At 37.0% G+C, this 25,262-nt stretch overlaps 4 protein-coding genes across 10 annotated transcripts; 3 read left to right on the top strand and 1 right to left on the bottom strand.

Annotated features, from left to right (window-relative positions):
- The first annotated feature begins 3,136 nt into the window (after positions 1-3,136).
- On the top strand, positions 3,137-5,835 carry LOC136408133 (tudor domain-containing protein 3-like). The gene is made up of 10 exons (XM_066388965.1): positions 3,137-3,283; positions 3,344-3,428; positions 3,484-3,549; positions 3,754-4,306; positions 4,357-4,705; positions 4,768-4,926; positions 5,109-5,199; positions 5,275-5,448; positions 5,502-5,661; positions 5,711-5,835. Exons 1-10 carry the CDS (start codon positions 3,255-3,257, stop codon positions 5,755-5,757), a joined length of 1,713 nt encoding a protein of 570 aa, XP_066245062.1. The 5' UTR covers positions 3,137-3,254; the 3' UTR covers positions 5,758-5,835.
- A 16-nt stretch (positions 5,836-5,851) lies between these two features.
- On the bottom strand, positions 5,852-7,994 carry LOC136408134 (N-acetylglucosamine-6-phosphate deacetylase). Of its 2 annotated transcripts, XM_066388966.1 has the most exons (7): positions 7,842-7,994; positions 7,515-7,744; positions 7,173-7,445; positions 6,992-7,121; positions 6,592-6,680; positions 6,220-6,541; positions 5,852-6,055 (listed from the first exon to the last, which is right to left on the bottom strand). In XM_066388966.1, exons 2-7 carry the CDS (start codon positions 7,716-7,718, stop codon positions 5,874-5,876), a joined length of 1,200 nt encoding a protein of 399 aa, XP_066245063.1. In that variant the 5' UTR covers positions 7,719-7,744; positions 7,842-7,994; the 3' UTR covers positions 5,852-5,873. The 2 variants fall into 2 exon arrangements, with proteins under 2 accessions (XP_066245063.1, XP_066245064.1); XM_066388967.1 differs by having other exon boundaries at positions 7,173-7,444; positions 7,510-7,929.
- A 271-nt stretch (positions 7,995-8,265) lies between these two features.
- LOC136408497 (protein Spindly-like) lies at positions 8,266-9,678 on the top strand. Its single transcript, XM_066389491.1, has one exon. The coding sequence runs from the start codon at positions 8,445-8,447 to the stop codon at positions 9,564-9,566; it is 1,122 nt and encodes a 373-aa protein (XP_066245588.1). The 5' UTR covers positions 8,266-8,444; the 3' UTR covers positions 9,567-9,678.
- Positions 9,679-9,881: 203 nt separating this feature from the next.
- Positions 9,882-24,830, top strand: mei-P26 (meiotic P26). 6 transcript variants are annotated; one of them, XR_010752111.1, is made up of 15 exons: positions 10,421-10,582; positions 11,075-11,354; positions 11,968-12,112; positions 12,375-12,602; positions 12,653-12,994; positions 13,078-13,344; positions 13,404-13,637; positions 13,836-14,058; positions 14,322-14,483; positions 14,555-14,760; positions 14,971-15,164; positions 15,221-15,384; positions 15,441-15,673; positions 15,730-15,941; positions 24,200-24,830. XR_010752111.1 is itself a non-coding variant. In XM_066389692.1 (15 exons), the coding sequence occupies exons 3-15, from the start codon at positions 11,191-11,193 to the stop codon at positions 15,832-15,834; spliced, it is 2,667 nt and encodes an 888-aa protein (XP_066245789.1). In that variant the 5' UTR covers positions 10,421-10,582; positions 10,636-10,847; positions 11,075-11,190; the 3' UTR covers positions 15,835-24,830. The 6 variants fall into 6 exon arrangements, 4 of the variants coding, with proteins under 4 accessions (XP_066245787.1, XP_066245789.1, XP_066245786.1 ...); XR_010752110.1 differs by having other exon boundaries at positions 16,049-24,830; XM_066389692.1 differs by adding an exon at positions 10,636-10,847 and having other exon boundaries at positions 15,730-24,830.
- Positions 24,831-25,262: the final 432 nt, after the last annotated feature.

Genomic DNA, 25,262 nt, shown 5'->3' with positions numbered 1-25,262 from the left:
ATGATTGGTGGCGTCGGGTCGAGAGCGTCGCGACGTTATCGCCGTGACAAAGGACGGCGTCCTCGGTGTTGCAACATAGATTTCGACCCTGCGGCAAATTAGGCTTTGTATTTCCACCTGTAGGTATTTACTTGTGTACGAGAAAACATTAATATTATAGGGTTTGCGTCTTGCGGAGCTTAGACGATCAAGAAAAACGACAAATATCCGTCCGCCATATTGTCAAGAAAATGTGCGTTTTATTATCACCTTAAATAATAAAAACTTGTCTTTCTCCAAATCTTAATCACTAAATTAGTTCCCTGGAGTCGACGACTTGCATTAAACACCCTCCATTTTAAATGCAATTCCTTGCTTTTCAGCAATAAATTAATTTCAAACAAAATTCAATTACGAGTCTCGGCAATTGCGAACTGGGTCTAGCATAACAAAGTAATAACTTGCTGGAAATTAGCAAAAGGTTTTATAATCGATCGGGAAAGTGATTTGGAGAATAGTTTCAAACTTTCGCAGTTTAATGGCGACCAAATTGAGTGATATTTAAATCCAATAAAACGGATTCGTATAACGAATACCTCCGTGGAACTCCAAAATAAAAAGTTTCGATTAGGGCCAAATTGCACCGGGTAACGAGAGTTAATACCGGGAAACAAGATCTGACACAAAAGCGGACATTATCTTCTGACGCGTTCAAATATTCCTGGAGCTAAAGCATTGTCGTATTGTGTGCAGTTAAACAGTATTAATTAAATTTTGCCGGGAATTAATTTGTCATACAAAGGCAAGAAAATTGGTTTTCATAATGGAAAGCTAGCGCTATCCGCAACTTGCTCTCCAAAGAAATAATCTCGTAATAATCAATTAATCGGTATTGTTAGGAAAGTTTACTCGAGTCTCGAATTAGAGGGCTATCCTTCATGACCGGAAAGGCTTTTTGGCCATAAAGAACTATTTTTCAACTCCACTTTGTGAGTTTATTAAAGAGAGCCGATTAAGTTTGTATTTTTGTATTTCGCATCGCACGAGTGAGCACAACACATAACTGTAAAACTAACAAACGGAAAAATAAACAGAATGAATTAAATTCGAAAACGGGCATACAGATTGGTGATTCACTCCACAGCTTCTCTCTCTGCCAAATGAAGGTCCACGCCAGGAAACTCAGGCCTTGGCAGGGGACATCTCTGCAGCGATGTGATGAATAGTAGGCCCGGAGTGTCCGCATTCACAGTCAGGTCGATTCAGCTAGATCCCCTTCCACTTCTAATAATTGCCAATAATCTGAATCGATCGGAGGCAGATCAAATCTTTCTAAGAAAAAAAATTTCGAACAGGCCCTAGGTAATATCCACTATTGAACTTCCTCCTTCCTACTCCTCACGCCGAAAAAAGATATCCTAAACTTGCCAGTTTCCACGGAGGGGTTCCCCATTACACTTAGCCAGTTGCTGGTCGCTAATTTTGGAGGTTCCAGTTATGATGTTCGTTGTGTTATGCATGAAAGCGAGCATCGAGAACTTGTAGGCTCCCGCTATTCATCCAAAGCGAACCCTTCAGCAGGGTTGTTTTTAAAATAGCGGCGTTCTTAGAAGTTCATAGAATTTACAGAATTAGGTGTGCTGTTATGAAATGAGCTATTGAACTGTAGGCAGACCCAGCGCGGTTTACGTACCAGTCGTAGATGCAGATCGGTAGTACCCGACCAGAATTAAATCCCAAATAATTGTTCATTTCGAACGAGTTTTCGTTATATCATCACAGCGAGTAAGCTCGTTATTATTTAAAAGATAATCGGCCGGGGCATGTTCAATAATGACGCGAAAGGATGAAATTCCGTGATATTGAATTACGTGACAAAAAAGGGTGATAACATTACATCGAAAGCACGTAAAATATTAACGATTTTTCAGGTATTTGGGGTACAGATTTGGTCAAATATACGCGGCAAATTTGATTATTATGATATTTTGATGCACGGACTGAAAAGTTCTTGGCAATTTGGTGAAGGAGTAATATGTGATATTTATGTAAATACTTAAAAACGATATTGGAATAATACCGTTGTTTTTCCATACACGTAATTTATAATAGAAATCCCCCGCAAATTTACAATTCTGAAAGGTGCGGGGCAAAAATTACTCTCGGCCCAGTTATAAGCGGCCTTCGCCAAATAAAGCCGTTCCCGAATCGAATTTATTAAGTAATCCCCGTCTGGAAAGTTATTTATAAAGTGAAACTTTCCCCCCAGTTAGATTGAATCTATTGCTAAGGGGATAATAAATTTATTCTCTATGTATTAAATATAAAGTTTAAATACCGTTAAAACCGTAACATTCTATTTAACCTCCGCGACCTGGTGGAGGGTAAATATTTTTCAAAGGGTTATTTAGGCAGATAGGGGAGGGTTGAACAAAACAAGCATATTGTTGATTTTATACTTCCCTCCAGGCAATTGAATTTGTATATGTGTTATCCATGAAAAATGTCAAGTGTTATTTCGAAACTTCCTTTCCAATTCATCTTCCCAGCTGATTAAAAACATTACACCAAGAAATGTAATCAAGTAATCTGTTTCAGCTGTATGTTGTGTATCGTTATAAAATGACGATTTTATCATCGTTTTGGTACATGTCCGGCTGTCCGCAGCTGGACAAGCAGCAACCGGACAAGAAAAGATAAATTGTAAAAATTACTCTTATTCATGCGTCGCAGTATGCTAAAATGGAATGTGTTTTAGCGTGAAAAATTGTTGGTTGAATTAACGAATTAAGGGGAATGGAGGAATGGAATTCAATTTCGGACGGTTTTGATTTAACGTTGCACATTTTTTTTATGTTAGAATCTATTTAACAATTATTTTAATTATAAAAAATTCGTAAAAGCAATGTGTAAGAAAGCATTTAATAATTCTAAAATTTTCGAAACCATTGCTGTCAAGATATACCTAATAAGTAAGGAGTTTAGGATTTTTGTTACAATTTTGGTATGTAGCAACAAAAATTCGTCATAACTCTTGATGGTGTAAAGTTCGAGTTTTCTTGTCTTTAACTAGTCGTCACAACTCGAACGTGTTCTTTCCTTTTTCTAACTCGCGGTGTTCGGTAAAAACAGGAGACGGATGGACCATTTGATATGAGCAAATGACTTTTTATGATGAGAACAAATAGAAATTGAGGTTGGGAAATTTCTAAAAATATGAGTGATTTTGATTTATTATTTTTTAATAAAAAAGCAATAATTACCTAATGTAAATAATGTCCACTTACAGTTTAGGACCCGAATGGTAAGAGTAATCGATTCCCATAATAAAATTCAATCTTTCATTCCATTATCACACCTCTAGGAACATTTCTCCTGAGGGCGTCAATATTATCACCGAAAATGGAAATTTAAAGGACCCAAAACTCATTCTTAAAAAAGCCTTAGATGTAAGCACCAATTGAAGTTATCAAATATCGGCCCTTACTAATTCTCTTCTTATAGGCAGATTTAAAACTTATTGGAAAACCTTCATTGGCAGGGGAGTTATCCAAATCCGAGCTTGGAAAGGTAGTAATAACTGCAAATTATTTCAATACTGCTTGTCCCCACAGAATCCTTGAAATTTCATGCTTATAAACAAGTATTCTCCACATAATATTCACATAAGTTATTTCAGTCAATACTTACACCCACATTAATAAAATTACAAAACATAAAGTAGACATTGCCAAAACTTCTTGAGCCAACCAAAAGAAACGATTTTTCTTCCAGATTGTTTTACAAATACAAAAGATCAAAAATATCTCGGCTCCCAAGGCCAAGGAAAATTCTCAGGTGGCTCCTCGCATGTTGAAACTAACCCTTACAGATGGAGAATCATATGCCCAAGCAATTGAAATAATACCAATTAGCAATATTAGCAGAGAAAAGACAGCACCAGGAACAAAAGTTCTCATTAATGGAGCAAAAATTACGTCTGGTTATGTGCTGATAGATCCTAAAAATTTCAGTGTACTTGGAGGACAAGTTGAAAACTTGTATGATAAGTGGGTTTTAGCTAAAAGTGTACAGCAAAGTCATCAGAATCAAGTCAGTACAGGGGCCCCTCCATGGGTGCCATTTGGGTGCAAAATTATATCTGAAAATCAGGAAAAAGGTTTTAAGTCGCTAGATAAAGATACAAATGTCAGTGGGGAGTCTGAATTTGATCAACAAAGAAAAGAAGCAATTGCTGAAGCCTCTAGTGGAGCTGTTAAAAAATCCTTTGGAGGAAGAGTGAGACAAAATGTGCAGCAAGTTCAAAACACTCAACAACATAATAAAGGTGAATTGACTGCACTTCATGTTTATTTTGCTTATAAAGGTTTTTCTCAGGTAGAACAAATGACCAGGACAGGGGACGAAGAGGTAAATTTACAAAAAGAAGTGATGAACTTGAAGAGAAGCGCCAAAAGCCTTCAGAGAAAGTGTCATTATTCTCTTTCTTGGAGGATAAGTTGCCTGCTACATCTTCCAGTAATAGTAATGATTATAGTTATCATCAAAAAGATCCCAAAATGAATGCAAATGGGACAAAACAGATAAATAAAAGCATTGGAGTAAAAAATGATAATGGCGATTCAATTAGAGATTTTAGAAACAATAGAGCTCTAAAATTTGCACATAATGAAAAGAAAGAGTCTACTGAGAAGGCTAATACTGGAGGAAGTGGAAGTGAGTTTAGGTAATAAAAGCTCTGATTCATATTGTTCTTGAAATTAAACATTTTTCCATCTGTCATTACAGGAGAAGTCAGCAAAAATATTCTCAACCTTATGCAGATATTCGCAGTAAGGAGAGTTTAAATTATCAAAAAGATTTATGGAAATCAGATCACAAGGCCTATAACAATAAATATCCCTCACAAAATCAAGGAAAATACCACCAGCAGCAGAGGAATGATAGGTATTTTGTGTTTCTTAAGACTTGTCTAATAATTCAATCAAATGTAATGGTAAATAGTAGATGTTCACTATTTACTGTGAGATTGTTTTTAATGATTACCTATTATATGCAGCCAGGGAGATATAATAATTAAATAAATTTGGGAAGAACATAGAATATTTATAGTTCACATGTATATTCAGTTCTAGGTATCAACAAGGGCCTCAACCTAAATCAAATTTCACACCACAGCAATTTAACAGTCTCCCACAAAACATCAATATTCAGAACAATGTAAATATTACTTCACAGTTATTTTCTAATGATAAGATCTGTCATGCAAATATAATATAAACACATTCTTTGTAGCCTTTAGAAATGCATCAACTGGCCAATGATCTTTCAAAAATGTCCGTAAGCAATGACTTTGCTAGCAGATCTTTAAGACAACATCTAAATTTGGGCCCTCCAAAAAAATCAGAGGGTACTGGTAAGCTGAATGTCGGTGATCAGTGTTTGGCTAAATATTGGGAGGATGGAAAGGTAATTGTGCGAACTTGGTTTTATATTTAATTGGGCCTGGTTTTTGATTTTAGTTTTATCCTGCTACGATATCCGCCGTCACTGAGAAAACTTACGCAGTCCAATTTAAAGGCTATGGGAATATTGAGGAGGTTTTAAAGTGCGATTGTTTTGTAGGTAATGTTCCTTATGGTCAGCAGCAAAAACCGTATTATGAACAAAATAACTTCTCAGGTAAGTAATTGAATTATGGAAAAGAGAGGTGTTAATGGTTTCACAACAGGGAATTCGTTGGAGTTTAGGAGCAAACGAGGTCCGCCAAGGAATTAGCCAATTAAGCAATAAAACAATTATTTTTCTAACTATTTAATATTTATTGTTTTTCTTTAACATTCGGAATAAAATTTTCTATATATATATATATATATATATATATAATAACAATATTATAAATCGGCGTCATAGACACGTTCTCCGTTAATCCAAGTGGAAGCAATTTCATAATCATCTGTCAAAATTACAAAATCAGCATCTGCGCCGTAATTTAAAGTTCCCTTTTGACCCGAAATTCCCAGTACTTGTGCAGGGTGAAGACTGGCTGCTTCTAAGGCGTACTCGGGGGAACAACCTATAAAATTAAACCAACATTTATATTTATTTTATGTGGACTTCCATGTTTAACCAACTTTGTATCTCTTATGTTTTTCAATATACCAATGAGGAGTAGTAAATTTCAATAACTATAGAAAACAGAGGATTTTGCGCCTTAAAAACATTTGAAAATAAGCTCACCAGTGAACTTTATCAAATTCCGAACGCACTGAATCATAGACGTGGTGCTGCCGCATAAAGTTTCCGTTCCCATAATAAAAGCCATGTTATTTTTCACTTCAATGTCCAACTGTCCGATTTTATGTTGACCACTTTCTAGCCCAAAGGCTGATACAGCATCTGTAACTAAAATCAAGCCTTTGGGGTGGACTCTATAGGCGATTCTTAAAGCTGCAGGATGGGTATGAATTCCATCAGCGATAATACCGAAAAATATAGGCTGCTTTTCAGTTACTTTTTCCGAAGTGAGCAACCCCACTAAACCTGGATCTCTATGGTGGAACTGCAAATAAAATCATTTATAAAATGAATAGAGCATGGAGAATTTATTACTGGTAACATGGCATTGAACAAATGCGTTATGAAATTTGCTCCATTATGATGCGCCTCCTCTCCTCCAATAAGGTTGGCAGTGGAATGCCCTAAATTAAATATACACTATAAAATTTAACACATTTAGCGCCAGACCACCCAAATTGTGTATTATATATAATTACAGCAGCAATCGCCATAAAAATATAGCTCTACCATTTTTTTGCTTAATCCAGGTATAGGGCATATTTCACTAGACCATGGCAAACACCACAATAACTATAATTAGAATTTGAATGTGCATAGCCTGGCATAACAGAATATTAGCATGCACCAGTATCTGTTAGAACCTTTTGAAATAAATTGGAGACAGGCACTGGTGTCTACTATGACGCTGTGTTTTATCATTTATTACACATACCTAATGAAACAACAATATTTCTTCTTGTTAAATCCCTTATAACCATTGAAGAATTAATCAATTCTGGTGCCAATGTTATTACTCTAACATTATCCAAATTTCCATAAGTCTTCTCTAACTGTGAAACTCCCTGCAATACAAAAAATGTTAAGTGTAAAAGACTTAATAAAAGATCTTTTACCTCATCATAAGTTAAAATGCAATGAGAAGGATGCGCTCCCTTCTTCTCCTTGTTTATAAAAGGGCCTTCAACATGAGCCCCTAAAACAGTAGCTCCATGTTGTCCCCCCTGCTGTGGGGCCAATTTAGGCAGGACTTTGTGATATATTTCTAATGGAGACGTCACAACAGTGGGACAAAATGCTGTAACTCCATGTTCCAGGAGTTTTTTACCTACTACTGCCAATCCTTCCTCTGTTCGGTCTTGAAATGAAAAATCATAGCCATAACCACCTAAAAGAAGCAAGCAAATTAAATAAGATATCATAATTAGTGATTTTGTATAAAGAATATCCTACTTTCCATTAATTTGGAGCTCAATAAAACCGGGTGCTAGCAGTTTCTTCTTACAGTCAATTTTCTCATCAGCCACCACCTTTTCATCAAAAAATATCTTCTCAGGATCAACAATTTTTCCATTCCTCACCCAAATGTCTTCACAAATTATTTTATGTTCCCTGATAATGTAGCAGTTTATAAATTGATACAATTTGCCGTTTTGAGGCATTTTTATTGCTTCTAGGACGACTGGTACTGTTTCAAAATGAAGTACTATTTAAGTAGGTCATAATGCTTTATCTCGAAAAATGGTCAAAATGAAACCAAAGCAAATATTTACGAGTAAACTTACGATTGGGTAATCAGGTAAATTTATCAAACCACTTTAAAATCAAGAAATTCGTACCAAGGGAAAAAAATTAAATAGACCGAAGATAGGCGTAGAAATTCTGAATTTAAGGTTCAATTTTGTGTATTAGACAATTTGGGTTTGCTGGATGCAGGTCTTAAGTGTCAGGTATAGAAAATTTAATATTGAGGTAAAACAGTAAAAATTGGGAAAAATTTAGTTCTAATTTCTTAATCCCTGATTTATCATTTTTCACCGTTTTTTCAGGATCAGCTGTTTTCTGTTCCAGGCGAAATAGTCAGCTGATTTTGACAGATACGTCAATGTCAAATTAACGGCCGTTTTTAAGCCGTTTTTTTTTTATTTATGTTCTTACCGATTTACGAGTTTAAACCGCATCTGAAACGTAACGTTATTTATTCCTTGATATCAGGAGAATGTGGAGGCTTCATAATATTGAGTTGAAACGGTTTAAGAACAGTCGTATCTGACGTTAATACTTAATGATTTTAGCACTTCGTATATTATGATCCGGAAAGTTATAAAGGTCATTTTATAAATATTTTATTAGAAAGTTTGGCTGTTAATTCATTTGTAACTTTACCTATGGTAGAAGCAATGGCTGAAAAGATGAAACAAGAACTGGAAGCAATAAGGCAAGAACTGTATGCCAAAACCCAGCAGCTCAAAGTCAGAGAAGCTGTACTTCTTTCCTTAGAAGAAGACGTTGGAAGTAAGAAAGCAGTTTTGGGAACATCACTGTCACATGCAAATCAACAAACCCTTAAAGCAAAGGAAAGACTTGCAAACAAAAAACTGAAAAATTCGTCTGAAATTGCTTGCCTGAGGTCAGAACTTGGAGTATATGAACAGAAATATGAAACTACTCTAGAAAAAATAAATGCCCTTAAGAAGAAACAGCGGGCAGAGCAAGGTAAGGCTATTAATTTAAAAGATGATGTTCCTAATGACGACTTAATTGAACAATTAAGAAATAACATTGAGAAAAGACAAGAAGACTTGATATGTCTTGAAGAACTTCAAAGATCACTGAAGATGTCAATTCAAGAAAAAGAAGAGGAATTAGAAGCATATGAAGAAAACTTATTAGCTAAAGACAAAGCAATTGCAGGAAAACTACAATTGCTTGAAGGCCTTAAAGATGAACTACAGGTTGCAAAAAACAAGATTGAAGAGTCAAATAAGCCTTTGCCCCTTGGCAGCAAAGGTAATTCTATGTTTGCTGAAGTGGATGATAGACGAGTGCATCTCAACGAAGCTATAAACAAAGTCAAAAACAAATACATCTTTTTACAACAACAGCAACATAAACATAAGGAACTTAAATCACATCTACTTAAAAAGAGTGCAGATCTCTTTTTGAATCTTGAAATGGAGTTTAAAATGCAATCTAATCGTGAAAGCAATACTGTGGATATCAAAAAAGAAATACACTCTTTAGATAAAGAAATAAAAAATCTGGGACTGCAATTAAAGACTAAGATGAAACTGATTACCAAGTTACCTATGAATAGTAATTTGGAGAATAACTATTATCAAGGGGTTATTGATTTGAAAGAACAACAAATAGAAAAACTTGAAAAAGACTTGTGCGAACTATCAAAGAATGTGTGTGAACTGGCAGACAAGTCTGCTTGCTTAGCATGTGATCTCCTGAACTTGCAGATAGAGAAATTGAAGCTGCAGCATCAAATTGAATCAAAATGAAGCATCACAGGAGCTCTGTAATAATTATGAAAGACTGCATGTTGAACAAAAGGATGATAATTTCATTAATACAGTATTTGTATATATGTATATGCAGTGTGTTTCTTATTAATAAATTGAAATTAAATCATAAAGTCTCAATTTCGTTTCTTTGTTAATTTGAAGATAATTTAAATGGCATGAGTAATATTGGTTGCCTACCGTTTGTAAACTACAATTTTATAAATATAAGTTTGAAATACGGAGTAGGCTTTGACCGCCAATGAGATTTAAGGGAAAAAACGAACGATCAAAAGTCTTTTTGTGTGTGTGTGTGTCAACTTAGGTGCTAGAAGGTTTTTTTCTAATTTTTTCTGCGGTAAGTACCTTTTGAACGCTGCTTTTACTTTGCATAGGTAAACAGGAATTCAATACGTCTTGATAATTATTAATTTTAATCAGGAGCACATTTCTATGCCTTTATGCGACGAAAATTGTTTCCGACAAATTTGAAGCATTTAAGTAATGGCTGTTACCATAACTACCATCTCACACGTTTTTTGATCTTTGATTTTTAATGTTTAACTATTTTACGGAATGAATCAATAGACGGAATAAGGCTCAGTCCCTCGAAGCAACTACGCGTGTGTCTCACTCGGTTCTCTACTCTAGCCCGCTATTCGCATTGCATAGCCGTTTCGGGAGCCTAAATCCGCCTAGTGAGTAAACCATCTATCACAGCAAAGCGGATCCTCTTTTCCTATTTTTTTATAACAACCATCTTCCCACTCCCGCCAAAGTTCCCCTTGGTTCCCTGCGAACCCTTCTCGGAGCATACAGGTCGCATACAACTGTAATATCGTCCTTATTCAAACAATAGGTTCGGACAAAGAGAGCGCTATTGCTCCGAGTGCCCGAGCTCATACAATTAAAATTGCTGTTTTCTGATTCGTGCTGTGCCCTTGAACGTCGTCCTGCCACCAGAGGCGCAAGCGCCAATGCGCCATTTGCAAAACATTTTGTTCGACATGGCTTTGGTAAGTTTTTCGTCCATTGTAGCTCTTTATTTCGCTTATTTAAACCTCATTAGTTGCTCAATCAAAATCTAATAATTCTGGATATTGGGCCCAATAATAGGGAAACTTTATGAACGGTTTTGGTTCGTTTTATTTCATGTTTAGTGATCTTGGTAAAGTGTGTGCTCCCGAGTGCTCTATACAACCGAACCAAACGATTAATTTTATCAGTTGGGGTATCAATAAATGTACATAAAGTCTTGTTTGCTGGTGCATATAAAATGTGGTAGTTGTATGCTTACTAATTGCAATAATAAGGCACGTTTTTGATCTTCAATTCTTAGACCTGCAGTAAGGATCCTTTTTTTTTATGCTGGCAAATCCTTTTAAATACAAATAATGTTGCATCAAATTAAATGCAGTCGATGTTTACTCATCATTTTATATTTTCACCAGACTCCCTACATTACATGCTCAATTTTGGACGCTTAAATTGGTGTTCATCTCTTGCAGATAAACCCTGATTTACAGGAATAAATACTTCTTTCTAAAGGGACGCAACAATAAGAAATCTATAGAGCCTAATAAAATAACTGCTGTTTTACCCAGTGGTATAATTTTATGCAAACATGGATTCGAATGTGAGCAAAGAGTATTTACCAGACGAACAGTTTATTATCAAGACCGAAGATTATGATATTACCGATGGAATGTTGGTGATGAATGAAAAGCTATGTGGAGAGCCATTGGAAGATTCTTTACTTGGTGATCCAGATAACTGCGGAATTTGTGGGTAAGTTTTGATTTTAAGAACCAGTTCTTTAATGTCCTATTGAAGTGTTTCATATAGTTGTCCTTATTTTAACTGTGGGTTAAGCTGTAGCTTCATTTTGAAAACCTTTCATCTGCCAGTTGGTAACTGATAGCTGTTCCTCCTTAAGTGAACCTTGAAAGATTAGTCACAAAGAAAGCTTGGGTAGTTACATGTTGAAGAACAGCGATTTAACAAAGACAGGAAAGTCAACAGAAATAGTTCTCATTCTGCCATTGTCTTACACTTTTCAAAGGCACTGTATATATGTCTATGTCACTTAGTTTTCTTCCTTATAACTTTTTTTTCTTATTAGACAAATCAGGGATTTAATTGTGAGTGGGTTAGAAATTAGTAGAACAAAAAATCTTATAAAAAAATTAGTTTTGTTTATAAAGAATAACATAAGCATTCAATTTACATGAAATGCTTAATTCAAAAATTTACCCAAGATCCCAACAATTCACATCTGGCTATTTTGATTAGTACTGATTTATAGTTTATAGTCCTAAATGAATGTTATATATATATATATATATATATAACATATAATACCTACTAACACTTCTTAACTTTTTGTACTTAATTTATTTAGGGAAACATTGAACACTCCTCGAATGTTGTACTGCTTGCATGCATTTTGTGAACATTGCTTGAAAAAGAAACTTATGGATGAAGGAGGGGATGCTGGAGGCCCTAATGCTTCTATCATTTGTCCTACCTGCAAATTTAAGACCAAGGTAAGTGGTCCACATGCCAATTTTCTTGCACCACATTGTGTAATCTTTTATAAACAAGCCCCATTACACATTATAATACTATTTAAAAATAAAAATAGCATTACATGCAAAATTGTTTAAAGTATACTGCAAACATTAGTAATAATAATTGTATTAATTACAAGTATAATGTCACAATTTAAATACTTTATCATGTCTATGTGTTATGCTAAAATGAGCTAATTCAAATCTCTGGATAAAGTTAGTAATAAAATAACGTTAGGTGGGTCTAAAAAAAGTGGCAGCACTCCCTTTGGACGTCACCAAAACCAATGTATCTGATGTCTCCCACTCGGTAAATCCGACCTGTACTTCCTGCACCGCCAAGGAAGTAGCCAAATCGCGCTGCAACACCTGTCACAATTTGCTTTGCAACAATTGCGACACTGCGCATCACTACATGCGCTGCTTCGAGTCTCACACTGTGGTCGCTTTGGAGGATATGCGCAAGGTAATTTTTCCAGCAAAAGAAGCTTTTGAATCTTTATAAAAATGTTTCAGGACGGTTTGAAAATTACCATACACAAGCCGTTAGAATGCGAGGAACACGAGGGCGAGAACGTCATTTACAACTGCGCCGCTTGTAACACGTTGATCTGCAATCAGTGCACCAAGGAGGAGCACAATGGTCATCCGACAGAGGGCGTGGCTGATTCCGAAGTGCGAGTTCGTCAAGAAATCGAGGTATTGCTCGCCAATAGCAAGGAGAAGATGGAGAAACTGGGAAAATGTTCCAGCGGGTTTGAGGACGATTTGCAGGAGCTGGCTCATCAGAGGAGTGCCGCCAAAGACTTGATTAATGAAACGTACCAAAGTTACAAGGCTGTTCTTGAGAAGTGTAAGGTAAGAGTACAAGCTACTTAATAAAATAAGTGAACTTGGTGTAATGTAAATATAAATTTTAAAAAATAATAAAATCATTTCAGGATGAAATGCTTGAGGAATTGAACCAGTTGTATCGCAACGGATTCCTGAAGGTAATGAAGCAATCCGACGACTTGGGAAAAACTATCAGCAATTTCGAAGATGCGTGCAAATATACGTCGAAACTCCTCGAAAACGGCACAGTAATGGAGATGATGTACCTCAAGGAAATTGTGGCCGCCCGATTGATGACGTTGAACATGAATCTGCCTAAAGCGAAAAGTCCCGTACCGTTGGTGTTTAAATCTGACTTCGCTCTTTTTGAGACGGTAAAAATTTCTAGATTTTTAGGCGATAATTTTTTAAAATTCTTTACTAATTTTGACAGGCAGTAAAAGAGAATTTCGGCACGTTCTTGGTTACAAACAACAGGCCAACAGCGTTGGCTTCGCCTGCTTTAGCTACCGCCAATAACCACGTACCTGATTTGCCTCCTTTGGTTATAAACGGAGCACTTTCGAAGCCCCCTTCTATCGCTAATGGCAGTCCGATTTCTCTGCCTGCATCAATGCAATCCAGCTTTGAAGGCGACATTGCTAACAATCTGCAAAATTTTACGCAGGTAAGAAATAATAATCCCATTAGCCTTGTCAGACATAAAATGGCTTTTGACAAAGGCTGCGAATGTCAATTGACAGATCGACCTTTTCTTGAATGAGATGCGGGCTTTCATTGTGCTATACCTTCTAGTTCCATCACTAACCAACGTTCTAATTGTTACGGTAAGATAGCAATTGTATTGTAATTATTATTGTTTCAGATTGCCAGCCCACCTTTGGCCCACGTTGCCGCTCCTGCAACCCTGCAGGGATATTCCAGCATTGCCGAATTTAACATTGCCCAATTGGCTACATTAGCTGAAACCGCAAATAGCACAGCTACTTCTCCCACTCCTCCGGCGTTCAGTTTAGCCGATTTGTTGATTAACGACACCGCATATAAGAATTTGGCTTCTCTTGCTAAATTGGGCCTCAATGCTTCTGGTAAGTATATCTTTAGTTCAAATAGTAGAAATCGCAAATTGGGAAGAAAATCATTGGGGCCATTTCCTCAACATTAAGACACAACAAATATGTTGATCTCTGATATTATTCATTAATAAAATTATCATGAAATAGGTTTCGTTTGGCTGTTCTCTAAAAATTGGTTATCGATATAATTATCGATGTTATTTAATGCGCACGTTTCTAACTTGATTTTTCGATTATATGATGACCTTTATTAATGTTTTTATATCATTTTTTAGTCGATTCAAACTCCACTATAACAGCCAACAGCTCGAACATGCTAGTACGCTCCACCTCAGCTGCTTCTCTCAATCTCGCCAATAACATGATTAACGGTTTCGGAAGAGTATCAACATCCACATCTCCAATGCTGTCTACCCCTGAGGATATGATGCCCACAGGTGAGTTTTGAAGTTACCAAACATTATTTTATAATCTGTGGTCTGAAAATATAAATCCAATAAATATAAAGATCCAACCCTGGTTGGCATGATGCAGCCAAGCTCAGGAAACCCAAACCCGGTGCCTAATCGCACTAATAAAGTGAGCCCCATGCAGATCAGGTGCAAATTTGGTCAGTTGGGGCCCAGTAAGGGACAGTTCAATTCTCCCCATGGATTTTGCCTTGGAGTTGAAGAGGATATCATTGTTGCTGATACAAACAATCATAGAATACAGGTAAGAATACAATGATTATATTTAAGAACTAGGTCTTTGCGTCTGAATAGCAGCCGAGAAAAATACAGTACTACAGGTAAGAGATTACAGAAATGCGAATGCGTTTCTACTTTCTAGCAAATGTAACTGTCTAGGTACCTATAAATATGTATTATTCTGAATTTGATAGCTTTTTTAGGTTTCATTAACTTCTTGACTGCATACTTGTAGATCTTTGAGAAAACCGGCTCCTACAAATTTCAATTCGGCATTCCTGGCAAGGATGAGGGTCAGTTGTGGTACCCCCGAAAAGTGGCGATTATGCGCAATAGTGGCAAGTACGTGGTTTGCGATCGCGGTAACGAACGTTCTCGTATGCAGATTTTCACCAAGAACGGGCACTTTTTAAAGAAAATTGCCATCAGGTATTCATCACCATAAAACTTATTTTATAATGAATTAATTTATTTTTTTGACACAGATACATTGATATTGTGGCGGGACTAGCGGTGACCGCCGCAGGCGAAATCGTGGCAGTAGACAGTGTCAGCCCGACGGTCTTTATCATTCATGAAAATGGCGATTTGCTCCGCTGGTTTGATTGCAGCGATTACATGAGAGAACCTTCCGACATTGCCATTCATAGTAATGCCAATTCATAGATAATGAGTTAAAACAGAAAGTAATTTATGGTTGTTTAGGCAAGGAATTCTATGTGTGCGACTTCAAAGGACATAACGTGGTGGTGTTCAACGAGGAAGGTCAATTCATGCGGCGCATCGGATGTGAGAATCTCACCAATTTCCCGAATGGTATTGACATATCGGATGCTGGGGATATTCTTATTGGGGACTCACATGGCAACCGTTTTCATGTTGCGGTCTTTGCCCGCGACGGATCGCTCATATCGGAGTTTGAGTGTCCCTACGTAAAGGTGAGATTAGGTTTCAGTCGGTGTTTTAGGGCATAGAATTAGCGTAGTTCGTTTAGGTATCTCGCTGTTGCGGACTCAAAATCACGTCGGAGGGATACGTGGTGACCTTGGCGAAGAACAATCACCATGTGCTCGTGTTGAACACCCTGTACATTATTTAGGGACGGCGTCCCCCCAGGCCACTGATCTCTCACTCGCACTCTTGTACATAGTCAAGAACTGATTTTTTCATTTAAACTGCTTAGTTAAGTTGTTTATTCGTTTCAAGGTAACTGATTTTTATCCAAAGTTTAATTTTTAAGGATACGCTTCTTTTTTTTATTTAGTTTTTAAGTTCATTATTGCATACATAGCTTTTATTTTTTTGCCTACCAGGTGTAAACTGCCAGATGGGCTGCTGCTACTTTCCGATCATTGAAGCTTTTATTATGCGGTTTTTAGCCGGGCAGCGCATTGAGGCAATTGCGAGCTTGTTTTTTTTTTATTGGCTGAACGCATATACCCACGGTTCCTAAAACTATATTATTCTACAGTTGTTTTTAGTTTTCTAGTATTTTTAGGTATTATTTAGGAAGCGCGAGTTGCTGTTACAGTGCCAATTTTTATTTTGTTTTTTTTATGTTTTTATTTTCGTTTTCGTTTATAATTATCGGCGTGCTTGAGAAGAGGTGTGATTGAGTACATTTGTCGAGGAAACGTGTTTTCCCTAGAGATTTCCACTATTTCTGAACTACGGGAGAAGCGTTTGCTCGACTTCTTACCGTTCTAAACTCAGGTCTTCGACGCGTTTTGCCCGAATTTTTGGTCCACAAAGTTCAAATTAGCACCAAAGTTCAAATATTTTTTTATTATTTTTATTGTTGTTACGAGCAATCTGCCTCGGGATTTGACGGAATAGTTTTGTGGTCCAAAAAGGGGAACCCGCTTCTAAATTAGCCGGATGCCGCAATAATAGTGCCATGGTAGGATAGGTCCTAAAGTCGCAGCCTAACAATTTTTGTGATTCTATCTCTCTGTGCGTTTTTGCGCCCTTCACGCGCATCTTCAACGATGACGGAACGCCTCTTTTTTTCGTCGCTAAAGTTTCAATCGGTCCGACTTTTCGAGGCAATTATCTTGGAAAGTCCGATGTGGAATTACTGAACCGTTACAGGCATTTGAAGTTGTTAAGAAAGACGCTTTTAATGTACAGGGTGTTCGTAAGTGATATATACAAAACTTCACTATTATATTTGCATGTCTTAGAGTTGAAATCAACTAAGAACATAGCATTATTCGGTTAAACACGCTTTACGATGTTTTGTCTCACTTTTTCATGTTCCTGTAGAACGGGGGATGAAAGACATCGTTGATGTTGAATTGATGAGAGAAGTGGCTTTTCTTCCTTGACTCTGACTATCAAATAATTCTCAAAATCGTTTAAAATAAGAGTAGCGACGATATGACGAAGGAAGAACTTTATAAAATATACTTTTGGCAAACGTGCGTTAAGGATTTACATTTGTGCAAAATTTCTGAACGAAGTGATCAAATTTTTTGTGAGAGATAAGTAATAATATAATTCAAATAAATATAATGATTACGATGATGGATTAGCAAAAAATATCTACAAAAAATTTTACGCATTGAAATTCAAATAGCGTTGAAAAAAGGTCGTAGGAACAAATGTGATAACTAAACATTTTCGCTCTCTAAATATCTCAACAAGGAAGATTGATCGAGAGTTATTTTTGCATAGGACATGTTGTGAAATCGTACTAGGTAACAAAAAAAATATATGCTTGTTCAAAGAAGGTCAGACACTATACTAATGGCGGTTCTCCAGCCCTCTGCGATGGACAACAAAAACGAAGATCGATTCCGATTTTTCACCACCAAATATCCGTACATGTCCCTTATCGAAATCCACGTGCCCTAATATCTATACTTCATCATTGTAAAACTTCTTTTTGACATAACCCTAACACGTCTTGACAGGGCTTTGTACATATTATTTAAGAACACCCTGTAGATGATGTGACCCTTTTTAATAGAAAAGTCTATCTGGAAACTTTAATTGAATCATCAAAAATGTAAAGATGTTCTTTTTTCAAGCCTTTTCCAGATTGTATTTTCAATTTCTAGGGGTCGCATCGTATTGTCATCGCCTGTAACGGTCTTAAATGCCTGTGATAATAGTATTTCAGGTTAGTTGTGACCTTAGTCTCTTGTTATTTTTCGGGCCGCTAAAGCGCAGCGCGTTTTTATCGCGCAGCTTGAACGGTTTTTAAGATTATATGTATATAAATATAAAGAAAAAAAAAAAAAACTAAACTCGAATTAAATCAGATCGTTTATGTATTGAAAATAATCGTATCTTATACACCGCTATTTAAAAGGGCCTCGAAGGAGCGCGCTTGCTGTGTAGTAATCTTCGACTGCGATGGTTTTATACCGTTTTAGGTATTGGTACAAAAAGGAAATTGGAGATTTCAGCGATTGTTTTGTTAGTTCTCTTGAGGGATTTTATGTTTAATGGATCAACTAATTTACCTTTAAGGATGTTTGATCCCAATTAACGAAGCAGTTTTGCCGTATTTCATAATTGGACACTCCTCAGAATAGTCCTGTCGGACGGAAATTTACGATATTTCGAGATGAAAGAAAAAGTATTTCAAATCTTCCTTTAAACGCCGCATTATATAGTTACAGCCCGCTGTTTCTATCTCTTTACTGCTGGCTCGAGTCAATCTACGTGGCCGAAAATTTTATCTTCAGGGTAGAATAGGGCCTCTGTTTTCTAACTCGATCTTGATGCGCATTAGTATCGTCCACGTTTTTTCTTACTTTTTGTGGTGTTTTTCCATGGCGATCACTTGTTTGACACTTATGTCCTTTTGCGGTACTTGCGCCGAACGAGGTAGTGGGGGGTGCAGCGTGACAGCGCGATTTGAAATCATTTTTCGTTCATCCCTGTATGTCGCCCAATTTCGTTAGATGGAACTGTACTCTGCTAGCATATTTCGGACAAAACTGTGAAGTGTAATAATTATAAATCCAAAGTGTTCACAAGCATGTTGTAAATAGAAGTATAGGAGAGTTTTATTTTTATTTTATTATTTGTAAATAATATTATGTTTGTTGTATTGCTTAGCATTGCGCAAGCCCACTCCCTCGAGGACGTTGTTCTTCAGAGGTAAATTCGTAAGATGTGATGTCAATAATCTCAATTTTTGACATATTATAGTTTTATATATTTACGATTATGGGAAAGTTTTTTTAGTTGTTTACCAAAAATCATTTTCGTTTTTTATTATGCGTTTTATTGCGTGAGGTCGCATAGCATTTGCTCAGTTACATTAAGACGGTGTAGCGCTCCTCGGTCTCCTGCGCAAGCTTTTGCTTCGCGCAACCGATTTCCATCTTCGAGCGTTGCACAGGAGAAATTTATTATACAGAAAACATATTAATTTTATTTATTATTTTAATGTAATTATTACTATGATATATTATCAATGTGATAGAATTTTGGATAATTTTTACAATCACCAAACATTTTTTAGATACTCGTATACCAGTAATTTTTGCCATATTATATTATACATGACTTTACATTTACAAAGGTGTATTTCGCTTTCTTTGTCGTATTCGGTGTTTTAGTTTACATACTCGATTAGCAATAAGTATTTTCAAGTCAGTATTCGGAGCGAGCCATTTTTTACGATCATTCCATAGCGGTCGCTTTTGCGTTTTTGAGAGCGATCGCGGTCATCCGTTGATTTTTCTGTTCTCGTTTTAGTCGTTTTTTCCTATCTATACAAGTTTGAGAGTTTATATTTTTAGTTTTTGCGATTGTAACCATATAGTAAAGTGTCTAATCGAGGTCAATGTTTAAGACGAGCTCTTGAATCTTGACCGGCTCTAAACCAAAAAAAATATATATACATATATATATATATAAAAATACAAAATGAAGTACATATTATAATATTGCATTGTTACTTAATAATATTTACCTATATATTCGTGTACTGTAGAAGCCCTTTTGGCGTTTTAATCATCCAGACCACTCCTCGTTCACTTATAATATAAAGAAAAATGGTTGTGACCCCGTTTTACGTCACTCAGGCCAAAATATTCGCAATAGCGTTTCGTTGCTGAGTAGTTGTGACAAGTCAATTTTAATATTTTTTTAACTTCACTACGTCGTATTTAAAAATATCTCAATGTTGTACGTTGTTCTTGCTGGGCCTTTAGGCACAATCAGTAGTGACATTGAAATTGCAACACCAAGAAGGGATAAAGACTTCGTTTCCAAGCTTGGCAGACACCTTTATATATTCCAAAGCATTAAGTGAATGGAATTTCAAGGAAAAAGACCGAAAATAATCATATTTTCAATTGATAACGTGTCGAATCTGACTCTTTAGTACTCTTTCTTTATAGCATTGATTCCAGTAAAAGTTGGTGTGTTAAAAAATTGTATTCCAAGCAACCAGTAGTTTATGCCAAAGAGTTTCCAGTGTCTGTGGGGGATTTCATGAATTCTTAGGTTTTCTTCCCACACATGTTCAATTGGCGAGAGATAGGGAGATGGGAGCGGCTATGGGGAAAGAACTGATATGGGTTGTTGTCTAAAGATTACTTCACATCTTTCCAACATTTAGATAATTTCGCACTAAACTTCACACCCAACTTAAGAATACATTAAAAATACTAGATAATTTTTCGCGTTGAAAATTTAACTAGATTTAACTTCAAGAGTATAAATTGGGATATCGAGCTACGGGTGCAACGCCCGCATTCAGAGCAAGCACTTGTCAAATTCAACGTCAAGTTTACAAATTTGGTTTAACTGTTGTTGGAAATGTCCTCAAAGAACATCTGATCTCGTCTGGTTATTTGTTCTTTTATATCGTAAGTCTCCTTTAACCCCTAATTTTAAATTCTTCCTACACCTTAAATTGCTGCTTATAACAGCTGAGCTTTTGATCCGCCTCAGACTTATAGAACATATTTATAATGAATATTGTAATCGTGAACACTGTTATGTTTAGTTAGGTCATTCTCCGACTCCTTGGAATAGTAAAAGCACCTGGATATGAACAATCCAGGAGAAGTGAGAACCCCAAAGTGTAGAGGGTATAACTTAACCTCAAGATGGCCCCAACCTCAGAAGAGCATGCGGTACTTTATATGAGAATAGAAGCTGTGACCTGAGGCACCCAGGAAGACAATCTATGCAATAGAAATCAACATTTGACGGACCAATAGATCAGTCTTGCCTCCATGATAATCGACAATCTATGTTGCCACTCGGAGACTTCTCAGGCATCCGCTTCTTTACACATTTCACTTTTCAGTGAAAAATAAACACTTTGTATTTTACTGATGTTCAAGCTTCTCCTGTAAGGAACAGCTCACGAACCAACCGCAACAATTGAAGCCCTCAATTTCCAGTTATTGCCAGAGACGATAGAAGTGTTTTCAGAATAAGGTATAATTGATGGAACGCATACAAAGGAAGAAAGCCCATTAATATGCCTGCAGCATGAAAAATCAATGCTTCTGAATTGTACTAAGCCCACGGATATTGTATTCGCCAATTAGTCAAGAAGTATTCTGTGCGAAGCGCAGTCAAACGCCTTTAAGAGGATATAGAAGGCTTCATAGCTGACGTTTTTCCTCACGACTCTGATCACGAGCTGTTCACTCTCCTGCCTCGTTAACGTACCCCACCGAGAACTAAACTGTGAAATCAGAAGCGACTCCAGAAAGCTCGATAATCTATCGATTCACTACCATTTCAGGACGTATTCCGAAATGCGTACTGCCTTGAATGATAAACAGTTTCCGACCAGCATCTTACCTTTTAATATACAGGTACCACCAGTTCAAGTCGACATATAGAAATCGTGCAAGTGGAAGAAGGACCGCATAAGGTTTAATGTGCCTCCGACAAAGACAAACGAAGTGCGTTTAGCGTTTGAAGTGGGCGGAGTCAGCCCAAATCCAGTTGCCAGATCTCTCACCGTTTCCTGATTTTTACCGATATAAGTTCTAGCGATGGATTTAATTAATTTAGATTTTTTCTTATTTGTGAATTATTCTACATTCTCTCATCATAGCATAACTTAGGTACGTCATCGACGAATACGGTGAACTGAAGTTGCTATGATCTTTTGCTGGGTCCAAGACTGAGCCAACGACACTTAGACTCGAGGCCAATTGATAAGCGGAACCGAACCCATTCGTTATCTTTTAACGTGATATCGGAAAGTAAATAAATAGACCGGTGCAGGTAAAGCATGCAAGGAATTCCGATTTTAACGCGCAGTTATTTTGTTTTGGTTTTTTTCCATTTATTTACATTGCGGACCAACGTTTACTTTTGTGTGGGTAGAAGTGCCTGCCAGGTTTGGTAAAAAAATTCGCCCCTCTGGTGTTGCAATTCCCGGGTCATTGAGTATACGTCTAAAGAGTTTTAAATGTCCTTTTAATATTAAAAAAATTGTTTTAGTAGTAGCTCGTCGAGGGTACTCAGGTACCTAATCAAATCACTGTCTATCCCTCATTAAAGACGTTTTCTGTTCGCTTTATTTACACGAAGAATTCTTATATTTTTAGTATTGTATACATTATTATAGAGGTGTATTTTTAAAGGTAGACATGTCGAAAACCGCCCTATATGGTTCTCGACGGCCCGCCTGGTTTCTAACCCCAATTAAACGGATGTCAGAGCAATAATCTATAATACCTACTCGATAATGCGAAATTAATTATGCCCACAAATTGATAAATATTTAAGTAACCCGACGTTACGACGCGGTTATGATATATTTTTTATTCGATTTTATTTCATTTTTCGAGCGCATATATTCGCATAGGTGCCGTGATCTCTGTAGCCTTAGCTTAATGGAAATGTGACTACACCAAGAGGAGATCATAATATATCACTCTTTCTCTTTGGGTGTAAAGGTCACCATACATGTTGACAAGAACAGTCCGCGTCCAGACTGTTTTCGTCATGAAATGTTGCCAATTTTTACCTCAAATAAGGCAAAGTTTCCCATATTTACACCTTCAAAAGTAATATTTCTTGCATTTCAATCGTGGCTTCGATCCTAAATAATATTTACGCAGTAGGTAAAGTACAAATGGTTGTAAAAGTGTGCGTGAACAACATATCATGTTTAATCCCTTTTACTCATCGTATTAGAATAATACTTATACATTTTATAGAGGGTCTTGCCTAAACATAGAGCGCAAATTTAGCCCTTGGGTTCGAGGCGGATGCCCTTTGCGAAAGTTCTTGTGAACGTTCGTCCGAAACATAGGGTGTTGCAAAAGCGACCTCTAAGTGCTCGAAAGAGTTCGGCGGTCACTTGGCGCACACAGCGGTTGGTGGTAGTCGTTTAAAACCGTTTTTCCGGAGTCTTTGTCCATTTATTTAATTTTTGATTAAGTTGCACTAAGTGCTACCAAGAGATGCGCAAAAGTTTTGATTTCAATCCTAAGGGACAGAGCTGGATTCTCAGTTGCTGCATCGAAATGATTATGGAAAATGTACTGGGGCTGTACGCCAGTTTCGTGTGCAATTTCGACTGACCACCCCCGCGGGCATATTGTCACTAAACGAAGAAAATTTGAGCTAATCGGCCTAAGCGGTTTTGGAAAAGTAGTAAAAAACCAATTTTCTTCTGAACTTCTGCTTCTGCTCAAGTACGAAGCTCGACATATGCCCACGCACTCGCAGGGCCTTTTCCCCTGGTCTCAACTCGAGGAGTATGCCCTAGAATTTGCGCCGTATATTTAGGAAACGCCCTGTATAACAACAAATTGGTCAGTTACAGTATATTTTTATTCGACGTCTCGCATGCACCAACTTCCCCGGTTTCCCCCGCGCGGCCGGGAGCGGAGGGCCCAAATCCGTAGTCTTTGCGTCGCAAGTTGCTCTCTGTTACGTTTCACTTGTACCTTTGGGACTGGACTTAAGCCAGCTTTCACATCTTCAGATTTGCGCTCTGCAGGCTTAAAGTTGTGCATGCGAGGTCGCCGATTTGCACTAGTGCCTTTCTGGTGCGTCGCAATGCACGGAAAAGTGTCGGGCTCTGTTAGGTGTTTTTCCTATGATCAAGAGCTGGTTTTTCTCTTCCACGCGAGCTCCCGAAGCGGCGGCGTTGCCCGCTACTTTTCCGAATGCCAATGGAAAGTAAGATGTGTGTTAAATAGTTTGAACAGGCACTTTTTATCTTAGTAATAAACGAAAATAATAACTGTGTCTTAGTCCTGTCATATTAAACGAATTAAGAATATGTATACATTTTTGACTAATATTGTTAACTCTTTCCAAAGATTTTTAGTGATAAGTTAACTATTACTAATAATAAATAAAAGCATAGTAATAATCGTGCTGCAAGCCATAATATATTGAACTTACTATTAATATATTCCTAGATATTTACGAGTGTGTATTTACACGTTTTGCTAGAGTCGGGGGCGTTTCGATCTGTAGCGTGTAGTAACGAAGGATTTTCTGTGTTGTAGATGCCGTCGTACCAGGTGAGCTGTAGACCCGCCTCTATCAAGAAGTGGTCGGTTTAAGGCGTTTTTTGATAGGAAAGCGTTTTTCGATGTGTATTTGGTTCCTGCAGAACTGGAGAGACGAAGAAGATTTGTTGTTCTGCCAGGAACGCAAGTTTTTATCAATACTGTTACAATCCGTACGCGGCCGTAATCGGCTCGTCTGTGTACCTTTCGAGATGTTTATATTTATAATAATATGCTACGCACTCTTGTTTCTCTGCTTAACCTCGAAATTTACATAAATCCATTCGGATTGTCGCTTCAGTATTTAAATGACTATAATCTTGTATTGGTATACATTATCTTCAATACTATTGTATTACGTATTACGTCTACTTTCGCCTGGACGCGCCCTTTAGCCCGCGCTTCCGGAGGGACCGGCGTCGCTACGACATTTGTTACACTGGATATTCAGTTAATATTTTATTCCTATTGCCTTATTTTTTTTACATCAGTGGTTATTCAGGGTGGCAAGAGCATTACGCTCATATTTTTCGACGTGTTTTTTATTTCATTGATATGTAATTATTGTATTAGAGGTTGTTTTCATTTGTATGTTATATCGGTTTATAAATATAATTAATTATTCAATTCCATCTTTTTTATTTTGGAACGAGCACGAGAGGACATACGGTACACGTTGAGGCACATTTTTGAGTTTTGTGGCAATGTTCACGCTCATAATGCGTTTGCTTTTTAAAATTGTAGTCGCCATTTTGTCAAGTTTCATAATGCGAATTGAAGAAGTAAACGTCTAACTCCATTTTGCAACTTTATTAGCTACTTCTACGTTAAACATTCTCAACTTGTAGTTGTTCGCGTAAGACTTCCTATGATTCAAGTTTCAATAATAATTAATTAAGCGTCGCGCCTCATTTCTGCGGTGCTTAGTTTTTAACAAAGAAAACAGTGCTCTGTAATCAAGTTTCAAGAGCAGCTAAAAGCACCTTCTTTGCCACCAGAAACATCCTTTATCCTACAACGTGGCCAAGGAAAAAATTCAGAGGTCGGCGCGGTCTCAGTC

Source organism: Euwallacea similis, chromosome 4 (genome assembly GCF_039881205.1).
Source record: "Euwallacea similis isolate ESF13 chromosome 4, ESF131.1, whole genome shotgun sequence".
In the NCBI taxonomy this organism is placed as follows: domain Eukaryota; kingdom Metazoa; phylum Arthropoda; class Insecta; order Coleoptera; family Curculionidae; genus Euwallacea; species Euwallacea similis.
Note: the sequence above shows the minus strand (reverse complement) of the source record. Positions and strands in the feature narration are given on the sequence as shown.

Coding starts and splice junctions, on each gene's coding strand:
- LOC136408134 (XM_066388966.1), bottom strand. CDS start 7,718: ATGCCTCAAAACGGCAAATTGTATCAATTTATAAACTGCTACATTATC. Junction 6,681..6,991: donor AAATATTGTTGTTTCATTAG/GTATGTGTAATA, acceptor TATTTAATTTAG/GGCATTCCACTGCCAACCTT. Junction 6,542..6,591: donor TGTTCAATGCCATGTTACCA/GTAATAAATTCT, acceptor TTTTATTTGCAG/TTCCACCATAGAGATCCAGG.
- mei-P26 (XM_066389690.1), top strand. CDS start 11,191: ATGGATTCGAATGTGAGCAAAGAGTATTTACCAGACGAACAGTTTATT. Junction 13,345..13,403: donor ACTTCGCTCTTTTTGAGACG/GTAAAAATTTCT, acceptor TAATTTTGACAG/GCAGTAAAAGAGAATTTCGG. Junction 14,059..14,321: donor ATTGGGCCTCAATGCTTCTG/GTAAGTATATCT, acceptor ATCATTTTTTAG/TCGATTCAAACTCCACTATA.
- LOC136408133 (XM_066388965.1), top strand. CDS start 3,255: ATGTCCACTTACAGTTTAGGACCCGAATG. Junction 5,200..5,274: donor ACATCAATATTCAGAACAAT/GTAAATATTACT, acceptor CATTCTTTGTAG/CCTTTAGAAATGCATCAACT. Junction 5,662..5,710: donor TGAACAAAATAACTTCTCAG/GTAAGTAATTGA, acceptor GTTTCACAACAG/GGAATTCGTTGGAGTTTAGG.
- LOC136408497 (XM_066389491.1), top strand. CDS start 8,445: ATGGTAGAAGCAATGGCTGAAAAGATGAAACAAGAACTGGAAGCAATA.